Source organism: Rhea americana, unplaced genomic scaffold (assembly GCF_003343005.1).
Source record: "Rhea americana isolate MKP2758 unplaced genomic scaffold, rheAme1 scaffold_627, whole genome shotgun sequence".
In the NCBI taxonomy this organism is placed as follows: domain Eukaryota; kingdom Metazoa; phylum Chordata; class Aves; order Rheiformes; family Rheidae; genus Rhea; species Rhea americana.
The window spans coordinates 21,941-48,385 of NW_028186787.1; the positions used below are offsets into that span (position 1 = coordinate 21,941).

Genomic DNA, 26,445 nt, shown 5'->3' on the forward strand with positions numbered 1-26,445 from the left:
TGAAATGCCCTGAAATGCGCCCGCTTCCGCCGCAGGCTTCGAGGAACCGGGGCGCAGGGCAAYCCTGGAAGGGTCCCAGGGGGTTGCGCACATCTTCCCCACGGCAGTTAGGGCTGGCCTTCCCTCCTTCCTCCTCCTCCTCCTCCAGGGAGGAGGGATCCCTGCCAGCCACCCTTCCCGCAGCCCCGCCGGCCGGGGCGGACTTTCCCGGCTCTCGCCTGGCAATGAATTAATTATTCAGGGCCTGCTCGGGAAAGCCGGGTCCCGAGGGTCCCGGGGAGCCCTCGCGGAGCTCGGAAAGCAGAGGTCCCCGATGCCCTCCTGCCGGCGCAGGGAGGGTTGGCGCTGGCGRCCCCTCGACGACTCAGAGCCAGCGGGGTGGGGAGGGAGATGAGGGGGCGGGAGGCAGTTTTGCAGAGCGGGGCTGCAGCTCCCTCCCCAGCCGCGGCTCACGGAGGTGCCGCCCCCAGCCCCATGCACACGGAGCCCCGGAACAGAACAACCTCTGCAGCGGGGGAGCAGGGAGGGGGCGGGTATCCCCCCTTCCCTGTGCACCGCCGCCCTGCAAGGGCTCCGCAAGGACACAGCGGGGGCCCGAGCCCAGCAGCCCGCCGGGGGGCTGGGGTGGAGTGGGGTGGAGTGGGGTGGGGTGGGGGCGAGCGGGCGTGGGTTGCGGTGCGCGGTGGGAGTGGGGGTGAGGGGGGGGCTGTTTTTATGAATGGGCTGCTCCATCCCCAGCGCGATTACTATGCGGCGCGCGCGCGCCCGCGCTGCCTTGCGGAGGGCTGATTGGCTCCGGCGTGCCATTGACGTCACAGCGGGACGAGCGGGGCGTGGGGGGGGCGGCGGTGAGTCACCCCCGGCCTCCCTGTCCCCCCCTTCCCCCCCCACCCCCGGCGGGGCTCGGTCGCTATAACTCGGCGGCGCCCATGGCAGCGGGCCCCCAGCCGGGGAGCCCAGCGCAGCCCGGCCCGGCCCGGCCCGTGGCGCAGCCGCCCGGCAGGTGAGTGCCTGGCACGGGGGGGGGGAGGTTTGCAAGGGGGTGAGCTCACTTGGGCTTGGAGCAGAGCCATGGGATGGGGGGGTGAGGGGCAGCCCCCCCCAGGCAGAGGGGCTGTGCTGCCTGCCCTGATCCCCCCCATTCAGAAAGGGCAGCCCTCCATCGGGGGAGGCACCGCAGGGCCGGGAAGGTGCCTCCACTGAGCTCTTGGTGCTGGGGAGGGGGGTGTGGGGGGGTTGGCCTGGGCTCTGCCCCCCCCTTCACCTGCTGCTTTTTATCCCTGTAACTTTTCCRCTGAAGTCCTCAGATGGGAGGTGGGCTGCCGAGAGCTGCTGCAGGAGGGTGGCAGGGCCAGTCCCACTCCGGAGTATTTGTCCATCAAAACTGTGCAATGCACAACCCCTCCCGGGCAGCTCCAGGGCAGTGCATGCAGGCAGGAGCAGATAGGCTGAGAAGCTTTTCCTTTACATTCCCCCCCCCCCTTTTTTTTTTTTTTTTTTTTTTTTTGCTTTCAAAAGAAGAAAAACAAAACACCCTGTCCAGAAAAATCCCCTGTCTGAGCAAACAGTGAGCATGCTGTAAACATATGGAGGTTAAACCAACACTGCTCTTGCCCAGCTCATGGAGGAAGCCCAGGAGAGGCAGGAGCACGGGGCTGTCCTCAGCTCAGCAGTGCCAGGGTGGGCCGGGGACTTGCTGCTCCGTGACAGTTCAGGCAGGTCCCTGCTGTGGACAACAGGTGCTCAGAGGGATGCTCTTACTTTCCCCTCCTGCAGGTCGACCTCCAGCAGCATGAYGGAAGAAGAGCCCCACAACTCCACTGGAGGCCAGCAAGGCTGGTTCGCAGCCAGGAACGAGAGTAGCAGCTCCTTGGATCTGGAGTCTGTGGTGCGACCTGTTGCCTTGAACCCATGGGACGTTGCCTTCTGCATCTCAGGGACCATCATCTCCTGCGAGAATGCCATCGTGGTGGTGGTCATCTTCTATACCCCGGCTTTCCGGGCTCCTATGTTCCTCCTCATTGGCAGCTTGGCTACAGCCGATCTCCTGGCTGGCTTGGGGCTGATCCTGCATTTTGCCTTTGTCTACTTCATCCCGTCGGAGGCAGTCAGCCTGCTTACGATGGGGCTCCTGGTCACCTCCTTCACGGCTAGTGTCAGCAGCTTGCTGACCATCACCATTGACCGCTACCTGTCCCTCTACAATGCCCTGACCTACTACTCAGAGAGGACAGTCACTAGGACTTATATCATGTTGATCCTGACCTGGGGAGCCTCCATCTGCTATGGGCTCCTGCCCATCATGGGCTGGAACTGCCTGAAGGACCACTCCACCTGCAGCATCGTGAAGCCGCTGACGAAGAACCACCTCATCATCCTCTCTGTCTCTTTCTTCATGATCTTTGCAGTGATGCTCCAGCTCTACGTGCAGATCTGCAAGATCGTGTGCCGTCATGCCCAGCAGATCGCCGTGCAGAGACACTTCCTGGCCAGCTCCCACTACGTCACCACCCGAAAAGGCATCGCCACCTTGGCCGTCATCCTGGGCACCTTTGCCTCGTGCTGGCTTCCCTTTGCCATTTACTGCCTCCTGGGGGATTACAGCTACCCAGCCCTCTACACATACATGACCCTTCTCCCTGCCACCTACAACTCCATGATCAACCCGGTTATTTATGCCTTCAGAAACCAGGAGATCCAGAAAGTCCTGTGGACTGTGTGCTGTGGGTGCTTCTCTTCCACAATGCCTTTCCGGTCCAGGTCCCCCAGTGATGTCTAGCACATCATCCACCACAGAACCCGTTTGCATATGTTCCACTCATTGATTTTTTGTTGGTGTATTTTCTTTTCTATTTTCTGTTTTCCCCCTCCCTTGCCCCAGAACCAGAGGCACTTTGCAAGAGCTCTCTAAAATGAGCAGCTCTTCCCAGCCCTGTCCTTTTGTACACAATCTCTTTTCTTCCTCTATTTTTCCACTTTTTGAATTTACAGAAGAAAAATGTATTTTTTAATCCATAATATAATATATATTTATGTGTGCATGAGAGAAGGGGAGGGAGGGAGGGAGATCCTCATATTTTCTTTGAAAATATTTATGATGCATTATTTTTTTAAGGTGATTGATACCAAAACTGTTCGCTCCTCTTTGCTTTTTTACAGCCTTATTTTACCTCAGATGTACATATATATATATATATGTATACACACACATATTATATTTTGTACATTTATGGGGGGATGGGGGAAACTCATCACTTCTCGGAGAAGGAAGGGTTCAAATCCACCTCCTTCTTATCCCAGCTGTCCATGCAGTTCTTTTTTATTATTCTTCTTTTTATTTTTTTATTCTCTCTTCTCCATGCCCAGCTTTTTCCCCATGGCTGTCCCAGCTCTGGGACCTGCTGCCCTCTAGTGCTCGCTGCTTTGGGGGAGGAGATGCCGCTGGAGACCCTGCGCCCCCAAACCYGGCTGGCTTGGAGGATCCGGGTTTGGAACGAAGCTCGGGGGCCGCAGGGCAGAGCCGCGTCCCACCTGGCGCGCTCGGAGCGGCCTCCTGCATCCCGGGAAAAGCGTTTCCTCGCGCTGGTGTTGGCTTTGCACGTTTTGGGGCCGGGGGGGGGGGGAGATGGATGCGAAGAGGCGCTTTGGGGAGGCGACGGATGGGGAAAAGCCTCGCTGCGGCGCTGCGTGGCCCGTGAGCTTTCGAGGCGGCCGCTGGGTCTTGTTTACAGCCACGGCAAGGGGGAATAAAAGTAATTTGTGCTGGAGGCTGCGGCTGCGTGGTCCTGGGGGCGGCGCAGCGTCTCCTCCCCGCGCTGGCGCAGGGCGGCGGGCGGGCGCCGAGAGCAGGTCGATGCCTCCCGGCAGCGCCCCGAGTCCAGCGAAGGGCCTTTTCCTTGGCTCCTTTCCTCGCAGCCGGTTAAGAAATCCTAAGTGACAGCCCCCCCCCGCCACCCATCACATCCTGTTAGCGGGAAGCAGTTTTCCCTGGGGAAGGAGCACGGAGGGGCTCCTCGTCTCCAGCGCGAACGCTCCCGGCAGCGTGCGGCGCGGGTCCGCGCCGGCAAACGCGGGGTTAACGGCGGCAGCAGTAACTGGGGCGGCTGGTCCCGGGGGGCTCGGCCCCAGCACCCCCTCCCCCTGCTGCCCTCCCAGCCCGGGTCAGGGAGCAGCAGGTCCCCTCTGGGCGCTTGACCCAGCACCTGGGCTGCCCACGGGTCCCTCTTGCTCTCCYGGGGTCCCCGCTCTGCTGCCCAGGGCCGGGGCGCCGCGCCGCGGCGGGTGCCCGCTGTAAAGGCAGCGCCGTGCCCATCTCCGTCCCTGCCACCGCGGCACCCAGCCGGTGGGAAACTCCAACGCCGGGAAACGAGACCCCGGGGTGCTGCCTGCTGCCGCCGGCCCTCGGCCGCAGGACACGCGGTGCCGGGGCGCGAAACCCCCGGGCGAACGTGGGGCCGCAGGAAGCGGCAGCCCCGGCCCTGCCGGCGCCTCCACGGCGTTTGCTTTCCCAGGATGCAAACAAGCGAGTCCGGAGCCATTCCCAGAGCTGTTCCAGGCCTTCGGGTGCCGGAGCAGGCGGTACCGAGCGCCGAGATAAACAGCCGGCGGCAGGGACCAGCCTGTTCCCTTTTTCAAGGGGGAAAAGAAAGCAGCAGAATGCAGAGATTTTTTTTTTTTTTTTAAAAAAAGCCAAATTTGGCCGAGAAAGTGCCCGAGCGCTGAGCAGCCACCCCAGTGCCGCGGGAGCACGGCAGGGCTTCTGGAGCGGCCCGGGCAGCGGGGACAGCCAAGGGCCTGGCCTTGGGGGCACAAAACGAGACCGGAGAGGCGGCCAGTGCCGCCGCCAGCATGATCGCTGCCCCACGCGAAGCGGAGAGCCGGAGCGGAGCAAAGGGGCCGCAGGGAGAGTGGATCYCGCAGGCTTCCCCTGGCAGCGCGGCTTCAGGCTCCCGCTGGAGCCCGGCCGACCAACGTCGCTCCCCAGGCTGCGCCGGTGCCGGGCGCCCACTGCCCCTGCCGGGGCGCCAGGCTGACGGGAGCCCGGCAGCAGCGACCCGCCTGCTGCGGAGCCACGCGGTCGCAGCCCCGGCGCCTCGCCGGGAGCAAGGACACCGGGCGCCGGCGCTCGCAGTAACCATGGCAAAGCCAGGGCTGGTCCCYGCTAGGTGAGAGATTTCCCTTAGCAACCCGCTAACGAGGCTCATCTCAAACCCCGGCGCTGCAAACTGGGAGCTTTGCCGGCTCGGAGAAGGGAGGGAGGGAGGTCCCCGCTACCCCTGACCGCCGCCGGCCCCCGAAACCCGACTGACCTGCCCGCGATGGAGCCAAAAGCCGCCGGTCGCCCACGCCGCCTCGCYGGGACGCGGAGGCGGGAGAAGGGGCCATCGCGGCTCCCCGTGATTTACCCGCTGGCAGGGTGCTCGCGGCCCCCGAGATGGGAACGCCAGGCCGCCAAGAGGGCTAAGCAGCTCTGCTTGCTGGTCTGGCTTAAATTTAAATGAGCAACCTCAGCCCTGGCCGGGGGGATTTTGTTTCCTTGGAAGCTGGAGCAGGCAGGAAACGAGCAGGACAGGGTAGCCCGGAGCCAGCAGCAGTCGCGGCTGCGGGAGGCACCGGCCGGGATGGAGCAGGAAAGCRGCGGCTTCGCCGCGAGTCCGAGCGCTGCAGCTCCACTCGTGCCGAGGGCGGCCGCGCACGGGGAACGGGGCTCCATAGGTGCGCGCAGCCCTGCGCCCCGGCCAGCAACAGCAGGGCAGAAAGCGAGTCTTCCCCAAGCACCCAGCAGCTCCCCGTTTTATTTCTGCAGCAGCGGCAGAAGGTGACTTTACGCCGGGAGCTCTTGGCTGGAGCTGGCAGGCGCTGGGCGGCAGCGTGCCGGGGCCGGGCTCCGCGCGCTGGCTCGGCACGGGGGGCCGGGGGGCCGCGCCGCGGGGAGGGGGCCGCCGCTTTGCTGGGCGGCACAGCCCCGGCCTGCAGAGGCGAGCAGGAGCTAGCTTGGCCCTCGCCGCAGCGCCAGCTCGGCCCCGGCTGCCTTAAGCCCTCCGCGTGCAGGCGCCGGCCTTTGTGGAAGCGGCTGAGCCCAGCGCAGAGCTGCTGCCCTGCCAGACTGCAGAAACTTGAGCTCCAAATACATAATTCCTCTGGCACCCCGTGGTTATTTGCGAGCTGCTGTGAGCAGATGGAAGAGTTACAGATAAAGCCATCCGCAGCACGGGAGCCGATTGCCTTCCCCACACAACCGCGTAGGCAACAGCAAAGGGGGAAGGAAAAAAAAAAGAGAGAGAAAGAAAAACCACATGCACGGAAAGCGATGGAGAGGGAAGGAGTCAGCCATTTCTACAGGGGCTGAGCTGCCATTTCGGCACACCTACGTGCGAGAAACGGGGAGTCGCGGCTGGCAGCGGGCGCTTCCCGGGGACTTGGAAGAGGGTAGCGCTCTCGCAGCGCCCGTGGATGCCTGGCTACGGCAGGCAGCCCGAGCAGGGGGTGACATTGGCAGCGCAGAGCGCTGCCACACACTGGGAGAGCAGGCTGCTAACGCTGATCAGAGCTGGCAGCGCCTGCACTCGCTTTGGTCCCAGAGGGGGAATTAAGGGAGAGAAGCTGACGTCAGTGGTGGAAAGGACACGCAGCCCACTCGTCCAAGGCAGCCGGCAGCGTCTTCTGGGTGTTGCTAACACCACCTTGAAGGAGAAAATTAAATGGGTCTTTGGAGACGGGGGCTCTTGTGAAGSCAGAGCCCAGACAGCTGTGATCCAGCACCGAACTCCACGGGAAGAGRCAGACACGCCGGCACATCAAATGCCCTGGACAAGGCCAGGGTGCCAAGGCACARGCAGAGCCCAAGCCTCTCCCGCAGCTGCGAGCAGCTCCGCTGATGGAAATTGCAGCTCACGGAAAGGGCTCAGGGTCTGAGAGCATCAGCACGCAATTAATCTCTTTGCTGGGTTTCTCCTCCCTGCACTGAACCAAGCGCCAGCCCAAGGAGTGGCGACTGACGGGAGGTTGCTCTGTCTCCAGCGCCAGCGATGGTCGCAGCAGCTCTGCCCGGCTCCCCCGCCGAGGTGGAGCGGGGAACGCGGTGCCCCGCGCTCTCCCTGCTGTCTGCACGCGCACCGCGCCTGCGGCACGACTCAGCCCAGCCAGGACAAACCCGGCATCACCACGGCGGCTGCCCCCGAAGCATGAGTCACGCTGCTGCAGCCCACGCGCCGAGCGACCTGCCGCAGCGCGGGAAGCGCAGAGCCCCCCCTTCCCGGCGCAGGTACAGCGCTACCCGCGCAGGCGACGGGACCTGCCCGCAAGGCGGACCCGGGACCGAGCTCTCCTCTGTCTTGGGGTGTATTTGTGCACGTTCAGTAACCAGCAAGACACCAGCTGGGAATATAAAGAAGGCTCACACGCCACTGGCGACGAGAGGGACAAAAAGACAGTTGACAAAGGTGGCTCACAAGGACTTGTACGCCAAAAGCACAGGGCCACATGCTAGCTTGTGCCCCCAAAAAGCAGGGATGGCAAGTTAGCCCTAGCCACAGCCAAAGACGCTCAGCCAAGCAAGCTAGAGCCGCTCTCCCAGCTCAGAGCGAGGCAAGCYGAGGGAGCCAGGCTGCTCCTCCTGTGTTCAGGATGGAGCTCGGGACGTTCAGCACTACCGAGCTCGAAAGCCCAAGAGATACCTCCCCTTCCCATGCCCTCCAAACCCCACCACTAGTAAAGGGGCTTCTTGCTCTGAAGCTGGCAAAGGCAGTTAAGCTAATGAGGTTTTGCAGCCAGGGACTCCTGTCAGCCAAGAAAAGGCACAGTGCTGCAGCGCAAGTGCACGGGTGTCTCCCGGAAGCCAGGGGAATTTGGCCAGCAAAGCTTGCAGCAAAGGCAGAACCAAGGAGCACGGACAGATGCTGTTGTTGCTCTACAGCAACAGTCAAGAAATACATCCATGCAACAGGCTCACAGCCAAGGTCCAGGCAACAGATCTGATGACAAGGGACAGGGCCACCACCCGTCACTGCTCTGGCTAACTGCAAAAGGGACCGTGACAACTTAAATGGARGCAAATCAGAGCCAGCCTCCTCCCACCCCAGCTACAGCCGCGCCACTCTCACAAGATGGAGCGCAGGCTCATTTTGCATGGCAGGAAGAGCRCACAGAGGAGGCTGATAGCTCCTCCTGGATAGCGTTTCCTTGGCACTGTTCCCCATTGCAGGCAGTGCTAACTACCACCATCGATAATCCTCAACTCGTCCTGGCAGTGGCTGCATTTTGGTGCGGGAAGAGATTTCTGCATGGATGGCATCTGCAAGGCAGCTTGGGACCAGCTGCTTTTCTTCACCTCTCTGCCCAGACACCTGTGCAAGGCTCCTGCTGAGGGGACAAAGCCTTGGAGCCCTCAAAACTCCGAGCGTGGCCCATCTCCTGAAATTACAGCCCAGCAGCCCTGCGACATGCGCTACGGGATGCTCAGGTTAGAAGGTACAAGCTGCTCACGCAACACAACACGCCTGGGCAGGGGAATTGCTAACCAAACAAGTCACAGCAGCCCCTCCGCCCCAGATCAGCCGCTCGCAGCACACTAAGGAGAGTGTTGTGGCTCCCCATACATGTCCAGAGTAACACACATGGGTACCGATTGGATGGAAAGGTTTTTATCAAGTTTAAGTTTACAGTTTTAAAAAAGATCAAAAAAAAATTTTTTTTTACAAGTACATCACAAAAAAAATTCAGTTGGGATCTTCATCCAGGGGAGACTGAGCCGATTATTAAAAAAAAAATAAAAAAGCAGCAGGAAAGCCTGGCACACACAGCAACCGACAGAGAAAAATACAGACAGACATTACAAGGGAAGACAGAAGACAGCAGAGTCTGCATCTAGATGTACAGGTACAGACCGGGCCCCACTCCACCAAAGGCAGCAGCTTTATTCCCAGTGCATTCATGTACACAAGGCAGCAGAGTCTGGCCATCTGTGTTGACTTTGCAGGGGTAGAGAAGGAAGGAAAAAAAAAGAAACGACCTCAGTGCCAGTGTCTGTGGTCGCTACAGTATTTTGCTTGTGAGGTTTTAGCACAGTTTCACTGCTGAAACTCCTTTGGTCTAAAAGTGAGTAACCCCCTGCACCCTGAGAGAGTCCGTCAGACCCCACCACCCTTCTGACCCCGCAGCTGGGGCCTTCRAGGGCACTTTCTGTCTCTCCTCCCACCTTCTCCTCTCTGGTCAGCATTAAACCCTTAAGACACAAGTGGAATAATTACTCTTATAAATATATCATATAAGAAAATAAGGCACTTCAGGAGGGTTACAGCTTGCCTAATTCTATGACATTCTAGTTGGGAAGAGAAATAGGTTAGTTTCTGAAGTGAATTAAAATGTTAATACAGCCATAAAAAAAAATTGGATCCACTTCCCACTTCAAGGCTTTGTTTAAAAAAAGAAAGAGAGAAAAAAAAGCACCTCTCAAAAACTAACAGCAATGAAACCTGACCCAAGGCAGCTGCAAGCAGGGCTGCAAAGGCTCCCACGCCTGCCCCACGCCGGGCTCTGCGCAGCCAGCTCCCTGCCACAGGGCCCGTCAAGGGCAGGTACTTCCAGGAGAGGCACGTTAAATAAGTTCATAGAYTGAAAATATCCTTTCCCTGAAATGACACACTGCACAGTTTCTCCGTCATCTGGGACCTCCAGCAGCCCCTTCCCTCGATCCGGTCTGGTGCTCTGGGTCTGATAAGGAGAGGAGAAAGCAGTGAAGGTCACCGGCTGCAGACGAGGCTCCGGGCTGAGCCCGGGGAGCCGGGACGAGGCTTTTCCTGCGAGCGCGGAAAGGAGGGGCGGCGGGGGAAGAGGCTGCCGGGAGCCGCAGCCGAGCGCTGCGGGCGAGGACACCGGGAGAATGTTTAACCAGGAACATGAGGGCCAGACAGGAGAGGCAACGGCGACCTGCCCCAGCACGCCGCGAGGGAAGGAGCACGCCCAAGCGGCTCTGGGACAGGTAAAACGGCTGCTGCTGCTCTGCACCGCCACGCGGACCCGGGTCTGGGCTCAAATGGAAATAGAGGGGCTACCCCGGGCAGCCAGGCAGAGGGGCGAGAAGCCCAGCTTCCAGCTCCCTCTGTGGCTTCGTGAAACGCTCAGGGCTCCCCCAGTGTGCCACGCAGCTGGAACGTACCCAAGARCCTTGCACAGAAAGGGAGGAAGGAGTAAGCTAACGCACGAAACGACAAAGATGGCAGGGGAGGCCGGCACATGCCCTTGGCCTACATGGAGCAGCAGCCCTGCCGTTAGAGCACAGCTGTTCCGTCTTGCAAAGGTTGTTTTTGGCACCTCTCCTCTTCCCCTACTGGTTTAAGAAATACTCAGCTTACTTGGTGGCCCAGTGCTCTACAATTTTGCAATGATATTCACAGAATGCCATTTTACCCGAGATGTTTCTCAGGAGTCTCCAACCTAGGCTCATCCTCTTTTTTTGYGATCAAAGGAGATAAAACCCTCCCCACCTGTCCACAGCCCCTCTGCTTAGGATCCAGCGGCTTTGACTCTCACCTCGGGATGCAAGTTTGAAAGCACGCGGTGGTTACGGCAAACTTGCACAGACAAAGCAGCGTTCCTCCCGCTGCCAGGAGGGCCTTGCGAGCAGGGGAGCCAGCCGGAGGACCGGACTCCACCCATGGCCGTGCCGATCGCCCACACAGCACGGTTGTGCAACAGGCAGCGCATGGGGTAACCACGTCCCTTCCACCCCGAGGCATGGCCCAGCCTGACAGACCATCCATCTGGGTCACAGAGAATATGGCACTTTTCTGAATTTCACGTGACAGGAACACTCGCTCCCCTTTCACAACCAGGGCCAAGTCTAGTTAAGGCAATTTAAAATTAACCCAGGTCTGGCATTTGTGAGCTCCTCACTTCCCTGTGTGATAATGCTGTCATCCTGGGTTAGCTTAAAGGTCCGTTTACCCCAGGAACCTGTCTCCAAGAGAAGCCAGAGAAGAATGCTCACAGAAAGAGCAGAACAGAGCCAGTGATTCTCCTCTGCCCCRCCTTATCCAGCTTCCAGCAGTAACCAGTTTGCATTTCCAAATCCCTCCAGTGCTCACTGGCACTCGAGGGGTTTGTTCCYTGTTCCAGAACCTGGAACCAGTACTGTTCAGATGTTCCCAGAGCCTCATGATGCCTCACTGTCTATGCCCTTTGCATCCTGCCTAGCAGCTCATTTCCTAACAAAATATAATGGTGTAGAGGTCCGGCAAATCTCTCCTGATGATGCTCAGGGTCAAACTGGATCTCAGCTTGATCCACCCTCCAGAAGAGCCCATCCTCCAGGCCATTATCTGCTCTGTCAAAGATTAAAAACAATCCAACACACACACACACACACACACACGCACGCACAAGAAATCAGTAAGAACTCAACCGCGCAAACGAAAACCATCAATCAAACCCCAAGAAAGATTTTCAGCAACCTGGCAGCCTTGGGCTGGACCTGGCATTCCAGGTATCAGCAACATCATTAAATGAGGCAGGCCAGAAAAATGACGAACAGGCACAAATTGGCAAAATACTTTACAATAGAAAAGGCAAAGCAGTTGGAGAGTTGGTCGCAATGGGACATGTTGCTGGTCCCATCCCACAATAGGTGGGCCGTGATCTCCAAAAGGCTTTGGAATTGCTTTCTTGCATCATACTGAGATAGTTAGTCAAGTCCAAATTAAAATATGAAGAGCACATCTGTAGCATTGGGGTATTTTTATCTAGGCTTCCAGGATATGCTAATATTCTATGTAAGGTAATATAAAACAGCAATAAAACCTAGGTCAGCTAGTTCAAGTTCCCCATTTTCTCCCCCTTCCAGTACTGTATCTGTAGTGAGCAGCCCAGGAATTTGTATGGTTAGCTAGAAGAAATACTTTCTTAAAATCAAACTAATGAACTATAATAACAAAACAATGGGAAGCAGATAATGTAGGTTAGGCTTGCTGTAACTGATGGGCAACTCAGTTCACACACAAGATGTTTTTAGGCACAAACACTTCTCTCCTTAGGTAGGAGAGAGGAAGCAGCAAGGGTAATACCAGCATTTTCTGTTGCTGCTCAAGTCCCTATGTAAAGGGCACAGTCACTCCACTAGAAAAGCACCTCTAGCACCTCTTTCCAAACTGACCACAGCACTGTCCTGAAAAGGCCAAAAAGACCTCAAGGCATTTCAGCCCCAGCTGAAGGTTCACCTGTAACCATCACCCTGATTCTGTGCCTGGTGTTCAGAGAACCCCTCTCCACCCACTCTCTCTGCTTTCAGCATTTTTTTTAAACACTCCTAGCATGGATTGGAGAAATCAGCTAAGCCAAGTTTTGCCACTGCTCAGCACTGACCACACAGAGAGCTCCCAGCTGGGCTCTGCTCACCCTGCAGCAGGGAGCCAAGCAACCGTTCTGCCTGGGCTTTGCATCCTTTTGTCCAAGTCTCCTTTGGCAGACTTGGAGAAGCAGTCCAGGAGATTTGAGGAAGGTAAAGGTAGCTTTTAAAAGCTACTCCTCACATTGCACCTAATGCATGCTCTACTCCAGAGCTAGGAAGTGCATCTGACATAGGGCAGTCTGAGAAGACTTGGGGGCTAAGGGGGAGAGAATTGTGCATTGTTGCTAAAAAATGATCATTTGACAGTGGGATGCAGCAGAGAACAGACATTTAAAGCCCATTTTCTTGCAGCACTACCAGCATCCACTGGGAAAGAAGAACCAGTTCCATCTACTGTATGCTGGTGCAAYGAGAAAACTAGCTGAAAATGTCCTTCATCTGAAAGGCCATGTGGCCACAACAGGATCATCCATCTTTACTTTGAAAAGACCCTTAAGATGGGGCGGTTTTRTGTGCTCTGCCTGGTGGATTGAGAAGCTGGAGATTTAGCTCTCTTAAGTAAGCAACCATTACATGCCCTCCAGCTAAAACTCAACACAGTCATCCTCAGCGTCCATGAGGAAACCTTTTGGAAAGGTAGAGCACAAAGTCCTGCCAAAATTGAAGGGGAAGGGAGAGGGGAGATATGCTGGTGCTTGTCTCAAAACCCTTGGCACATCTTTGGTTACAGGATGAAAAAGGAAGACATGGAAGGTTTGGCCACCTGGTTCTCGAAGGTGTTAAACCCAGGAGGGAAGGGCGGGGGGGTGGGGATGGGACCATGGTTAGTCCGACCATTCGTCCTCATCAAACTCTGAAGAGTCGTCCTCAGAGTCGCTGTACTCTACAGCGATGCGGCGTGACAGAATCGTTGCCACGTCATTGCCCACAACGTCCCGCTTCTCCTGTTCCCGCTGCTCCTCCACTTTGCGGAGTTGGAAGCCTGTTGGGAAGAAGGCAAAAGAGGGGGATCACTCAAAGGCCTCGGTCACCCTGCTGTCTCAAAGCAGCCAACCCTTCAACGCACTCCTCTAAGCAAGACAGCCTGTCTTCCGCCAACAAATATCGGACACGCAGTGGGAGAACACTGGTGGGTGAATGACAGCCAGAACAGGCAAGGGGGCAGGTGAAATGGGAAGTGAACCGTTTCAACGCTCTTCCGAGGGATTACACCAGTGCATTCAGTCCACCTGCAAAACTGGACAGCACCAATTCTGGAACTACCTTCTCTGAAGACACAGATAGTGGGATTAAAACCTAGTGAGGTTGTCATCAAGGTGGGCAGACAAGGAGAGCTCACACAGGATAGGACCCAAGAAGCAGGGTAGTGAGAGAACTGCCTGTAACACAGCTCAAGTGCTCTCAGGCAGGGTACTGTGGGGTCTCCCAGTGGCAAAGGAGAAAAGTGGTGCTGAAACAAAGCTTACTTACCTTGACGAATAGCTGAAAGCAAATCACTCCTGGCATCGCTAACTGCAGGCAGGGATGACTTGGGCTTGGAGGTGGAGGTGTCTGAGGGTAGAGGAGGGGCTGGGGGACCATCCAGGCCACTGGAAGTCAGAGGTGGTGGGCCAGGAGGCGGCGGTGGTGGAGGAGGTGGTGGTGCACTCCCACTGCCTGTCTGGGGCAGCGGAGGTGGGAGCACACTCGCATATTCCATCGCTGGAGGAGGAGGAGGTGGTGGTGGGGCAGCAAACTCAGGGTGGGGAGGGAAGGAGGGGGGCGAGGGTGGTGGTGGGGTTCCCGGGGATGGGAAGCCCATGGGAGGTGGTGGGGGAGGACTGCTTCCCATCAGCGGCGGTGGCGGAGGTGGAGCCGGTGGGGGAGCAAAGCCTGGTCTGGCCCCAGAGGGAGATCCRATCGGAGGAGCTGGTGGCGGGTGACTTGGGCTGACCAGGCTGGATCTTTTGGTCCCTCCAGAGCCAGAACCTCTTTGGTTGTCTACTGGATAGCTGTTGTAAGGGAGGTGGGGGGGGAAGAGAGAGAGACAGAGAGAAATAAGGCTGTCAGCTGTGAGACTCGATTTGATTGATACAATCTCAGTTTTAATGCAGATCATATGTGTTTGTCGCAGTCCAGACAAAAAACAATTTCCAGCTTTAACTGCTGTTTTCCTGAAATCTCACTCCCTGGTTTTAGTTCTCCTATGGTGTTTCTTTTGGCCAACACCGTCAGAACAAAGGAAAGCTTCTGGGGATGGCAAAAATGCTATTATCTGTCCCATCTCCCAGGCTGACAAGGATACGAGCCATCTCACCTCTCCTCAAGAGGCTAGGCGTCATATCTGAGCTCAGAGCAGTCTCTTGGCTTAAGAGCTCCTGGAACAATTTAAGCTATTACCCCTCCACGCTGAGGTCAGACTTATGACATGCCAAGCAGAGATGTCTACCATAAATTGCACAAGAACTAGTGGTTATATCAGGAGAACATATGCTCTCAACACCTGCTAGGAACAGATCTCCTCACTGGATTCCATGGCTTAGAACTGGCGCGTAGGAACCACGTCTCATAGCTTGCCATAGGGATTGAAGACAAAGACATGGAGATCCAACATGTGCTTAAGGAAAACACTGATTCATGAATGACTGAATCTCCCATTTATGGGAGTTGTTTCATATCGGAAAACACTACTGCCCAGAAGACACTGTAATATCCTACGGACATGTAAAGGAAGCCCTAAATTGACATCTCCTTGCACTGCAAAACAGCAAAGTAAGGTACATTTGCCACAAAAATGTCACAAATTTTAACAGTGCACAGTGCTGATCCAAGACAGACTACTGGAGATCAAATCTAGCTCCCAGGGTTCTTTAAAAACAAACCACCAAAACAAAACCAGAGACAGGAGATCTTTGTGGCTAGGCAGAGATCTAAGCAACTGCAGAACGCAGTGTAAGCCTCATCTGAAAGCTCATCTCTGCTCTGCCCTAGAGGAACACACTGCAAAGTGGAGAGCTCGGTCTCTTTGACACATCAGAAGAGCCTTTTCTGCAGCATTGCTGCCTTTGGATAAGATGGAGACAAGCTAACACAGACCTGTCTATCAGATATGCTTTCTCTGTTTCCTCTTTATTCCATTTATTTTTTTTTTCCCTCCCCTCTTTCCCCTCCTTAGGAAAAATATAAAGCTACTCTCTTGTTTCGACCTTTGTGTTTTGAGCCAGCACTGGACCACAATTCCTTTGTCTGAAGTTGGCTAAAAGTCACCCTTTCACACTATACAGAGCAGCTGCTCCAAACTCACACTGAAGTCTCTGAGAAGTCAGTTGTGTGCTAAAGTCCTTTAAATTGAAACTATATCTTCAGCATCCATGCTTGTTGAAATCACAGGGCAAACAGCAACCACAAAAGAAACAAGTAAAAGCAGCTGTTCTTTGCAGAGCTCTATCAGGAACGCAAGTCTATACACTCTAGAACTACAGTATTGGAAAAGAGGGACTACTCAAACTCATGCAATGGAGCTAGAACATTAAATGGGATTCTGTTCTGTTAGAAAGCAAAGCAAGTCTGCTCCAGTTCTTGCCCAAGCCCATTCTTCCCTCCYGTAAGGTAACAAGGGTACTTGGAATTTATGGAGAGCTGTTCCGTCTGTGACTCCATCCCTGCCTACAGCTGCACATCCCCTCCAGACAGAAGCATTCTGGATCCTATACAACACCCGGTAGGAAGTTATGCTGAACCCTCTCAGCCTGTCTCCTGTCATCCTTTTACACCACCTACTACTCCTTGGTGACAGAAGGGATCCCGTAGGCTTACCTAAATTCCACCGGAGGTGGAGGCAGGCTGTCATCTGGGAATGAAGGAGGTGGTGGCACAATAGAGTCAGTCTGTGGCGGTGGCGGGTAGCAGTTCACGTCCATGCTTTCATTTGAGCCGATGCTGCCATTCTGATATACCATATTAGAGGGGTACCTGAAAGAAAACCACAAACGTTTTAAATAGAGTCAAAGGTGACATCAAAAGCTCATTTTCCCCGCACAAGAGGTTTGCCTCCTGGAAGGGCTACAAAAAACATGACCAAGCAACTACCTGGCCACAAACAGCAGCAATATTAACCAAGTGAAAGGATCAACCTACAAGATTTAGAAATAAGTTTCTTAGTAGCAATGACTTTTGCCAGCACAGTGGAACCTAACCTAAGGTGGCATCTTAGCCACAACAAGACGACATACAAAAACAACAACAATGTTAAAGCAGTATTTTATAAAATATCTCTATTCCCCAAAGCATCCTAAAGGAGAAATCATGCACAGTTTTAGCAGTTAACTTTTGTATAATTCTTTGGTTAGAAACTGCCCAAATGCTCTCATGATTTTTCACTGCTACCACACATTTGATTTTCAAAAGCACCCAAGAAACAGTAACGCCATTAAAAATAATTATCCAAAGCAGAAGCAGTACTGAAGAAAGAGACTACACTCACATTCAAATTTCAGTGAGTTCACTCCACAGAGAAGGGAAAAAGAAAAAAAAATGAAACAGTCTTGGAGGCTCTGGACCTCAAATTAATTCAAATGCATGGACACATTTACACTAGAAAACAGAGGAGCAAGAAAAGGGTGCTGTTGTGCTGCTTGATTCCTCTTCTAGAAACCAAACCTATTCTCCTATTAAACTAAAAGCTAGTTTTATTTTTAGCTAGGGAGTGTGATTTGAAGAGTTTTTTTTTTTTTTAAATATACATACATACATATATACATATATACATATATATATATACATATATATGAAAGGAAGCTGCAAGCAGAGAGCAAGCAAGAAGTTCATTGTAGGGAATTCAGTGTGCTTCCAGCCCAGCTAGTGTCAAAAGTTAAATGAATTCCCAAGCCAGAAGCGCTAAAGAGAGATCTGTAGCTTGAAAATACTTGGATGGAGACTGCCCCCGCTTCAGCTTTGGGGTGTGAAGAGCCGTTTGCAAAATGCAACAAAGCAATCACAYAATACCACTGAAACACCACCCTGCTCCTCAGCGTAAGGCCCAGAGTCTGGGTGTGATGAGAAGGGCACTGTGACGGGGTGGAGAGCCAAAGCTCTTAACACTTCTGTGCCCACAAGACAGGCAGCTGAGAGCAGACTTGCTGCTGAAGCTGTTCCTGCCACCTTGTTTAAACTGCATAGCTCYCTGATTTATTTAGCAAATTTTAAATCACCAGACGGATTTACTTTGGAGAATCTGATTAGTGGCAATATTGATCCACATGGTGCAGCAGATCTGGAGAAGCTGCAGAGCAGGGTGAACTGCATTACAATCAACACCACCCACCCGCTCCCCCTTGCTACCAAGGGGAACAGAGAGCCACAGGCTTGCTTACCCAGCAGGACCGTGTTTGTCCTTTGACTCAACAAATTCTTGTCCCATTTTCAGCTTCTCCCACTCTTCTTTCCGAGTTTTGATTTTCCGTGGGTTCACATTTCCTCGGTTCGGATTCTCCTTTTTCTCTTTCTACAGGAGGTAAGGAAAGGGAGGAAGAATCAAACAAAAGCCTTGMTTTAAACTCACTGGAAATGGAAAAGATCAGGACAGACCTGTAGCAGTTTTGAAAAGATATTTTCTCAAAGAGGGCTGGGATTTTTTTTATTCACTTTCCTGGTTGCTGACAGCTCCAAAGACACACCCATACAAAGCACAGATAGCACCGAAAAAGACAGTGTCAGATTTCTCCCATACAGCCCAGACACCATGCCATCATTGCACTCTGGCATGATCACCTTGAGGGCAGAGGGGAAGGTCAGTTTCCCTCATCAATTCAGCTTTTCACCTCTGTGTCAAGACTGCCAAATCCTACCAGCACCTGGCTCATGATAAGTGCTTTGCTTCAGGTGTGCAACATGGACATCTTCCCACAAAGAACCAGGCTTTAGCTAGCTTCATTTTTGTATTTTGGCATGCCCTCGATCTTTTGCTGTTTGGATTGGAAAAAATCATTATCTGCTTTGATATTTAATACCTCAGTTGCTTGAAAGCTAAGTAATATATGTTCAAACTGATTCTTTTATGATGTAACTTTCAGCATTGGTGAACATGGCTCCAAATCCCCAGGCAACCAAATCAAGAACTCTACCTGCTGCGTTCAGCTTAGATGGTTTTGTCAAGACTCCTCCTTGACTCTATTTTAACATCGGGACCTGTTTTTGCACTCTTGAAAAGACATTCTCCTTCCTTTACTCTTCCATAGTAGAATTTATTACCAGACTCAACACACTGAGGCACCAGGGCAGGGGTATTTGCACTGCTTCAACACTGAACAGAGCCCTGTGCAATGTCAGAAATGCAGAAAAGACTCTGATGCAACTTTCCCACTTGCTGACTGCACGAGCGCTACATTTGAAGACTACAAATTAGGCCACTACAACTATACCAAGAAGGGGACATTTAGAAGAACAGATTAAGGTTTTCCTTCCCCCCCCTCTTTAAATTTGGGAGGATGAAAGTAAAGAGAAAAAAAACAAAAAACACTGAACCAATCCCTAAAGAGTTTAAACGATTAAAGTCTGAATTTTGGATAGTAACTTTTGAGTCCCCAAGATTCATTAACACTTCCCACCTCCTTCTCTCCCCTGACATGCCTCTGCTGGCAGAGATCTCCCATATCCTCACCCTATGTTTCCGCTTCTCTTTCATAATATCCTTGGTGTCCTGAAGCATTTTCTCTTTCCAAAGGTCAAAGAAATATGAAGGATCTGTGTAGAATTTAAGTGCTTCTTTGCCATCATCCCTAGAACATGGAAGGGAAGAAAAAAATAAAGAAACCACACACAAAACAGGACCAAGTCATTCATTTGTTTGAAGCATAGAGAAAAGGTAAGGCACAACCCCAGACAACAGTTTAAAAGTCTGAAATGAGAAGGTCAAACATTCTGCTTTCACCTCTGTCCTCCATTTCAAAACAGGCAGCAGACCATCAGCCTCACAAGAGCCATCCACTTGTCCCAACTCTCCCACTTTCAATTGCTTTCACCCCTGCACAAACTCTCCATTACTCTGGATTTCAGCACCTGAAGAACTCAACTGCTTTGAACAATCACCAAGAGAGCAGCAGGTCTCTCACTCCAGCTCCCACTTGTTTTTATTACTTTTTTTTGGTGTGAAAAAACCTTCTCCAGCCTAGGAACCCTAAATCAGACCAGCAGCGTCCTTGAAACTCACGAGTACAAACACACACTCCTACTTTGCAGTGCAGCCGCGTCTGGCAGAAGACAGCTGCCTCCAGCTATCTGTAATTACTTTTTACCTGTTCAAAAGATATTTATGGATGTGGACTAAAGTAATCTCGGTATTCTGACCCCCTTTACTTCTGATCTACAAGAAGAAATGGCACAGCAGGGCTGCTAAGGAGAACTGGTTAGACAGCCACAGTGTAGGTCACATCAGATGTCTCAGACCAGGCACAGAAGGCCAAAAGAAAGCACCTCCAGATCTACAGGAATCTGCTGCACCCACCTGGGCGAGAGCCACATACAGATGTACRCTCTGCAGTCGGTACTGTGGCTTTCTGGAAAGGAGCCACAGGGCTACAGAGAAGCACAAGAAAAATGCATCATCTGCACAACACCTAGCATGTTTATGTAGTGCCAGCCAAGCCTTGCCCCAAGGCAGTCACAAAAGCGACAGCAGGTAACCAAACATGTAATTTTCTAGCTATGCTCATTCATACAGCCCCAAAAGCAATGTTTCACATAATCTAGAAGATGGAGATTTCCTGGTGAATCTCACTTTAGAAATGCAATTTCCCACTGGAAATTGCTATTTCAGTAAAACAGTCCAAGACACTGCTTCATGGATAGGCAATGACTGCTTCAGCTGGCTAGGAGGAACAAATACTCCTTCAAAATGGAGCAAGGGGCTAAGCAAATGCTGTAGTGTTACCTGTAAGGGGAGAGGATGTTGAGAGGTGGAGGAGTATTGCAGGTCCCATAGGTTTCAAGAACAGGCACTGGGAGAGAGTCTCTGTCAAAGAGCTTCTGGTCCTGAGTAGTGGAGCTTTTGAAGGCCTTCCTGGTGTTAATGCCTTGCAGGGAGACTGTAAGAAAGAGGAGAGAGCAAGTGAAGAACAGCTTGACCCAGGCCAATGACACTGCAGATCAAGTAGCAAACATCTGATTTCAGTTGGAGTTCCTGGCATGCCTAGCACTTCTTAAGGTCAGGTTCGTTTCCCACAGATCTCTCGGGAAACCCAGCAAATCTCAGATCTTGCCATGCCAAGATCTGCTGCTGCATAGACATGGCTCTCTTGAGAGCTGCTGCTGTGATTTCAAACCACTGTGACCAAGACAAAAAGCATGCTGCTACTCAAACTGCCGAAGAGCCAGTTTCCACATGAGGCTTGCTAACAAGCAACTCCAGTCTTGCCCAGAAYGACTATACACGTAAGCAGCACAGTGCTTTTTCAGGAAGAAGTCCCTCTTAGTCCAAGAGGAAACATTCCAACACCCATCAGTGTCAGGCTCATTTTAGGGCCATGAACCACACTGGCTCAATGAGAATCTTTAGCATGCTTGGACTGCAAGGACTGTGCTCCACTCCATTACCTTCCTCCTCTTTGGGATCCAGCTGAGTGACTTTGACTTGCAAGCGGTCAACTCTCTCGACTAGAATGCTCACCCGAGAGGCAAAGGTGTTGGCTTGAGTAAACAACTCTCCAAATATGTCCTCTGCAAATTTACCTGGAATATTAAAGTGTCTGCATTACTCGTGAGCCACATCAGACCACATTCAACCCCCTAGCTTGTTTTCCTGAAATCATCCCCACCAAAATTAACCTGCCACTGCTGCTCCACATTGCACCAGCCAGCCATGAATTGCATTTAASAAAACCATGCTTGTTGTCATGTTTGCCAGGGGTGAGATTAACACCCAGTAAGGCAATGCTCTCTTCCACCAAAACCTGAGCCTTCTAAGGCATCTTTAAGCTATAAAGAAACAATTCTTAAGTCATTATTAAAGTCACAAAAAAGGGCTGACAATGTTATAGTGCTTTGAGTCTGGATTGGTCTGCAGGTCCTTTAGGATTCTCTGCTGTTCTGTTTATTAGACAAGCAAATACAGTTAGATTTTTATTGCTCTGGAGAATCTCAAAAGCTCCCACTCTCCAGCAGGCCTGCCTCCAGGGTAACTGGCACATATTTACAAGCTCGAAGTACTCTGGAACTACAGAGCAGACCCAGTCCTTGATCCTGAAGCCTGAGTTACAACCGCACACAAAAGCACTGACCCTTTTGTTCCTTCAGGTGGCAGCATCTGAAAAATTGATGCATTCACATTTACTCTAAATCAAAACCAAACGGGAACTTCTCAAACAGGGATATTCTCTCTGTAACAGCTTGGATTGCCCAGTGGGCTGCCATGACAAACATCATCCATCGTTTGGACTGCAAGAGTGCCTGGAGGCTCGGATCAGGAGCTCACCACACCTCTTACAAGCATAACAAAAAGATGTCCTCTGTCCTTAAGAGTTTAAAATCTACATGTACAGTAAGAGGTGGCCCCAGGTAGACAGAGATGGGAGRAATGGAAGAAGGAACAAGAACTTACACCAAGTACCGCCTTTTTGTTCTGCCCTTGTGCATTGCCTAACATAGCGGGGCCCAAATCACGCTGGGAACCACACTAATCAAAACCAGCCTTGGCACTGACGGTGAAGGTGCTCCCATGGAGTCCCTACTAATGGGAACCATTTTCAGCCACAGCTGCTGAAAACAAGGTTGCTCTCAGTAAGCAGTCTGGTTTTTGAACTGCATCATTGTACAGTCAACAGTTTGTTCTTGAATCTATTTGCTGTTACTCCTAAAGATACTCTTCAATCTTCAGGAGAGGATAACCAGTCGGAAGCCTGACTTTAATAGCAAATCGGAAAATCTGGTGGTCTGCAATAGGTCATATCATAAAAGCAAGTGTCTCCTCTGCAAGGCAATCTGAGGGCCCTATGTCACAGTCATGCAAATACTTTGAACTAAAATATAGCGTAAATACTTTGAACTAAATTGATACCAATGCCAGAAGAAGTTGTCCCTTCCCCTTCTCRTATCAGCTACTTGCTTGCACTCCCATGCAGCGCTCCTCTCACTGCCAAGYACTGTGGAACAAGCCAGGTTAAAAATCAACCTCCTCCCCCCGTTTTGGTGGCAGTGCCAGCTTGAAGCATTTGTGGAATGCAAATGCTGGAAGTTGACTTCAACTGACCTCTTTCTTCCACGCCCCTACACAACACAAAATCTCCACTTCTGCTCCAGTAACAAGTTCTACCGGCTTCCTCCAAACTCATGAAAAGGGTTTTATTTCTGCAGACCTAAGGACCAGGGAGCTCTTRCTCAAACTGGGTTTCATGAAGGGAGCTCTGTTCAAGAGCAGCACCAGACCAGCTGCCCTATTTTATCAAAGAGAGCAAAGGCTTACCTACAGGATAACATGACACCTCCCAGCAACAGCTCAAAAAGGAAAAGTTGTAATTTGGTTTTYGTTTTAATGAGAACTGAAAACCATTTACAAATTTCACAAGGAATTGCTACAAGCACTAGGGAAAAACGAAGTCTTTGGTTTGCAGTGCTGAGTGGCACATTTCAAGCATAAAATAACAAACAGCATTGCATGTACTGGTCTTGACACCGGAGGGAGAGAAGGGACAGTCCACATTCCCTCACCTGTGCAAGCGAACCAGGACAGAAGTTATCATCCAGCATCTCAAATACAGTTGTGTTTCATGCACACTTTTAGACAGGGTAAGCCAGAGATTAGTTCTCTGGTTTAGTTACTTTGACTGCAAAAGTGCAGCTTACAATCAAAATTATCTTTGTCATGCACTGGCAGGAAGATAGACGGCATGATTTAATAGGTCTTTCCATCTTTAGCTTGTGGATTCTATAAAATCACACACAAACGCACAGTCGACTTACACAAAGTGCTACCAGCTGTGATAGTAACGAAGGGTAAACTCACTGGAATATGAAAGTTTGACAAGATTTATGTTTGCGTCTTTGTAAAGAGACTGTGGTGCACTAGGCATGGCTGATTATTCACTTGACAGGGCTGTCACAGCCTACTGAACCTGCTTTACATTCCTGTAATATTCAGTGTGTGAGGAAGGAATGGATTTCTTTTCCAAAGTAGCAGCGACAAGATGAGGGTGGGGGGAGAAGAGGGGACACAAGAGTGTGGTCATTTGGAGGCGTGTTTCATCCTAGTCAGCCTAAATCCTGTTTCATTTAAAATATGACTGACCCTAGGGAAGTGGATAAGGGACAATGCTCAGCATTTCCTCCCCACCCACCTCACTCCCCTCTTACACAGCGATGCACGCCAGTGTCAGTAAGATCCAGCTCTCCCAAGTTTCCCCCTCCAGCACTCTCCTAGAGGTATCTGCGATTGGTCCAGGAGCACGCACCTCCCCGCATCCCAGAGCGAGGATCCCTCGGCACCTTCCCGATAAAGGAACCAGGCTGCAATTTGGCTTCCAGCGCTTCACTCTCTCACGAGGTAGAAGCAGAGTAGCTTTGAATATCTGAGCTGCACAAAGAAGGTCTAAACCTGAGGGATCGTACCGGGGCTCTGTCACACTAACCTGCTGCATGCCTTTGGACTAAGATTAGCTTTCTCTGCAGCAGAGAACTGCACAGCTTTACTGCCTTCCTCCTCCTCATCTCACACACACAAGATGGATTTTACTTACACTCCACAACCATCTTAGATACAAAACCTCCCAAATTAGGAACAAGGGTCAGCMAAATGCGAGCAGAGACTGGTCTTGCCTGTGCAGTGACATTTCTACAACCAAACAGAACGCGATACCTACTGGCAATAAACACAGGGAAAGAGACTGTACCCATGCTTTCTCAGCCACGCGCGTACCACACCAGAAGACAAGGGGCCTACTTTGCAGAGCAAGCAGAAGGCTCACAGACACTASAGAGAAGCTAAACCATGCATTAATCTGATTATCGAAGTATTTGCTAGTCTTGCTTCAAGGGCAAAGGTGGCTAATCAGAATCCAGAGCATTTCAACAGAGCGAGGAGTCATTCCTGAGAGACCACAATTAACTCTTTATTTTTCTTATGGCACGTAGGCCCCATTTTCCCTCTGGCCCTTATAAGGCTACTGGTCAGCCCCCTGGAGAGCTGAGCTAGGCACAGTTACAGTTTGTGCTGCTGCTGCTTGAACGAGCAGTCCAAAACCCCCCAAGCCCCAGAGGCAATACTTTGTTCGAACAGGGGACATTGGGTCTTATGAGACAACAAACAGCATGGGCAAACAGGCTGGCTTCTGCAAGTGTGCTTTAATTACCTTTCATTAAAAATAAGACTGCTGCCACACGGTAGATTCAACACAGTTGAGCTCCATTTAATAGCGCATGCAATTACAGCCACATTCTCTGACACAAGATACTGGCTGCTCCGAGAGCCTCCCATTTTACAAGCCCGAGTTGTGCTCCATCCTTCCATCTGCAGTTTTGCTGCAGCCTTTCACACACGCACACACAAACACATATACACACGCCCCCTCCCCATTTTCTTTTAGACGGGAAGGCAGTGGGACCAGGGATATGAAATTAGCATCAGATTTCTTTAGGAAAAGATTTTAGCATTACCCAGGGAAGGCAGATGGGGGAGAAATAGGAACACAAGAGTAGAAAGGGAGCTAAATAAAGAGCTCTAGCGACTCCTGAGGGCAACGCGCAGGCTCGCCATGGTACTCACTCAGGCTGCCCAGCTGTCGAATGACATTTGCCAGGGTGATGTTGGTCATGCATTCCAGCTCGCTTCGAACGCTAGGCAACGTCTGACGGCACAGGTGCCTTGGCTCAATGTTCCTCGTTACTAACGGCATGGTGGACCTGCTTCAGGCACTGTTCTGAAAGATGAAAAACAACCCAAAAAAGAAACAGGAAAGGATTACTCAACCGCAAATTCCAGGCACACCAGAGCCATGGTGTTCGTTTTTCCTGCTCTCAAATGGCTTTATTTATAAGCCTTCTTTCCCCCTCCCCACCCTTATAAAACTGGTTCTTCAGAAATAAAGATCCTGCTGTTCTATTACTTGTGGTAACAGAAAAGACCCACCAGCTCAGGTGTAGAGGCAGAGATGGAAAACTACACATTCAGCCCACAAGCGAGGTGCTGCTGGCATTACCGCAGCCGTTGTTCCCTTCCTACCCATTTACCGCCCCTGAGCGGTCTCCTTCCTTCCACAGCCAGGCGCAGTGTCTTAGGCGAGTCTTACAAGCTCTTCTTCAAAATATTTAGCTTGCAATTAATAGGTTTTTCTTAAGCCAAGAGAATGAAAACAGAAGGAAAAAAAAAAGCCTCTTCCAAAGCACATTGCCTCCCTCCTCCCTAGCAGCACAGACAGAAAAGGCTCTCCTGAAACAACAGGAAGTGCTTGCAGCTGACCAGGAAACTTTCTGGTGACTGTTCCTTATCCTGCAGGCTGCACCCCTCTTCCCTTGGAAAATCCCCAGGGGCTGAGGTTCACACTGCGCCATTGTTTTCACATTACAGCACGTTAACGTTGTGGGAGCTCTAATCAGGATGCTGGACTAGAGCACGCTCAGAAAGAAATCAAGGTTGATTGTACAACAGTCGGAACAAGCTTCCAGTTCTTTCTTATTAAGAAAAAAAAAGACCCCCCAAAGCCAAAAAAAATAAGTGTCCAGAAGTTATGCTTTAGAAGGAAAATGCCTTCACATGCAAGTCAATGCCTCAAACTAACAAAAATCTCCTTTGCTAACATGCCGAAACATTGAAGCAACAAACAGTTCTCTCTTTGCTCGTCCGCCTCCAAGCGAGAGAAGGAAACTTGGGTAAACAGAGCTCAGGACAAGGAGTATGATGCATGCCTGAAATCTTTAAAACTAAGTGAAAGCAAATACATCCCAACTTCTTGATTAATTTAGAAGGGGAAAGAATCACTTTTCTAGGTCAGCTAAGGAACAACCCAACAGAAGCAGCCAGCTCCCATGTGATAGGCATGCTGATCTGCTCAGGCTGGGTGTAAAAATAAAACAGGAAGCTAACAGCTTGGGGAACATGGCTTCCTGTCACCAACAGCAAAAAACCAAGAACCATAAAAAAT

The 26,445-nt window shown here is 51.9% G+C and overlaps 2 protein-coding genes and 1 pseudogene across 4 annotated transcripts; 2 read left to right on the forward strand and 1 right to left on the reverse strand.

Moving 5' to 3' along the window:
• Positions 1–1,792: 1,792 nt before the first annotated feature.
• On the forward strand, positions 1,793–2,866 carry LOC146587018 (G protein-coupled receptor 12-like). The gene has a single exon (XM_085320293.1). The coding sequence runs from the start codon at positions 1,793–1,795 to the stop codon at positions 2,777–2,779; it is 987 nt and encodes a 328-aa protein (XP_085176419.1). The 3' UTR covers positions 2,780–2,866.
• A 5,760-nt stretch (positions 2,867–8,626) lies between these two features.
• On the reverse strand, positions 8,627–25,727 carry WASF2 (WASP family member 2). Of its 3 annotated transcripts, none has more exons than XM_085320299.1 (9): positions 25,535–25,727; positions 25,071–25,224; positions 20,912–21,046; positions 20,250–20,403; positions 18,981–19,098; positions 17,695–17,825; positions 16,139–16,294; positions 13,814–14,334; positions 8,627–13,325 (listed from the first exon to the last, which is right to left on the reverse strand). In XM_085320299.1, exons 2-9 carry the CDS (start codon positions 25,198–25,200, stop codon positions 13,168–13,170), a joined length of 1,503 nt encoding a protein of 500 aa, XP_085176425.1. In that variant the 5' UTR covers positions 25,201–25,224; positions 25,535–25,727; the 3' UTR covers positions 8,627–13,167. The 3 variants fall into 3 exon arrangements, with proteins under 3 accessions (XP_085176425.1, XP_085176423.1, XP_085176422.1); XM_085320297.1 differs by having other exon boundaries at positions 25,527–25,727; XM_085320296.1 differs by having other exon boundaries at positions 25,434–25,727.
• On the forward strand, positions 10,209–11,853 carry LOC146587020 (uncharacterized; annotated as a pseudogene).
• Positions 25,728–26,445: the final 718 nt, after the last annotated feature.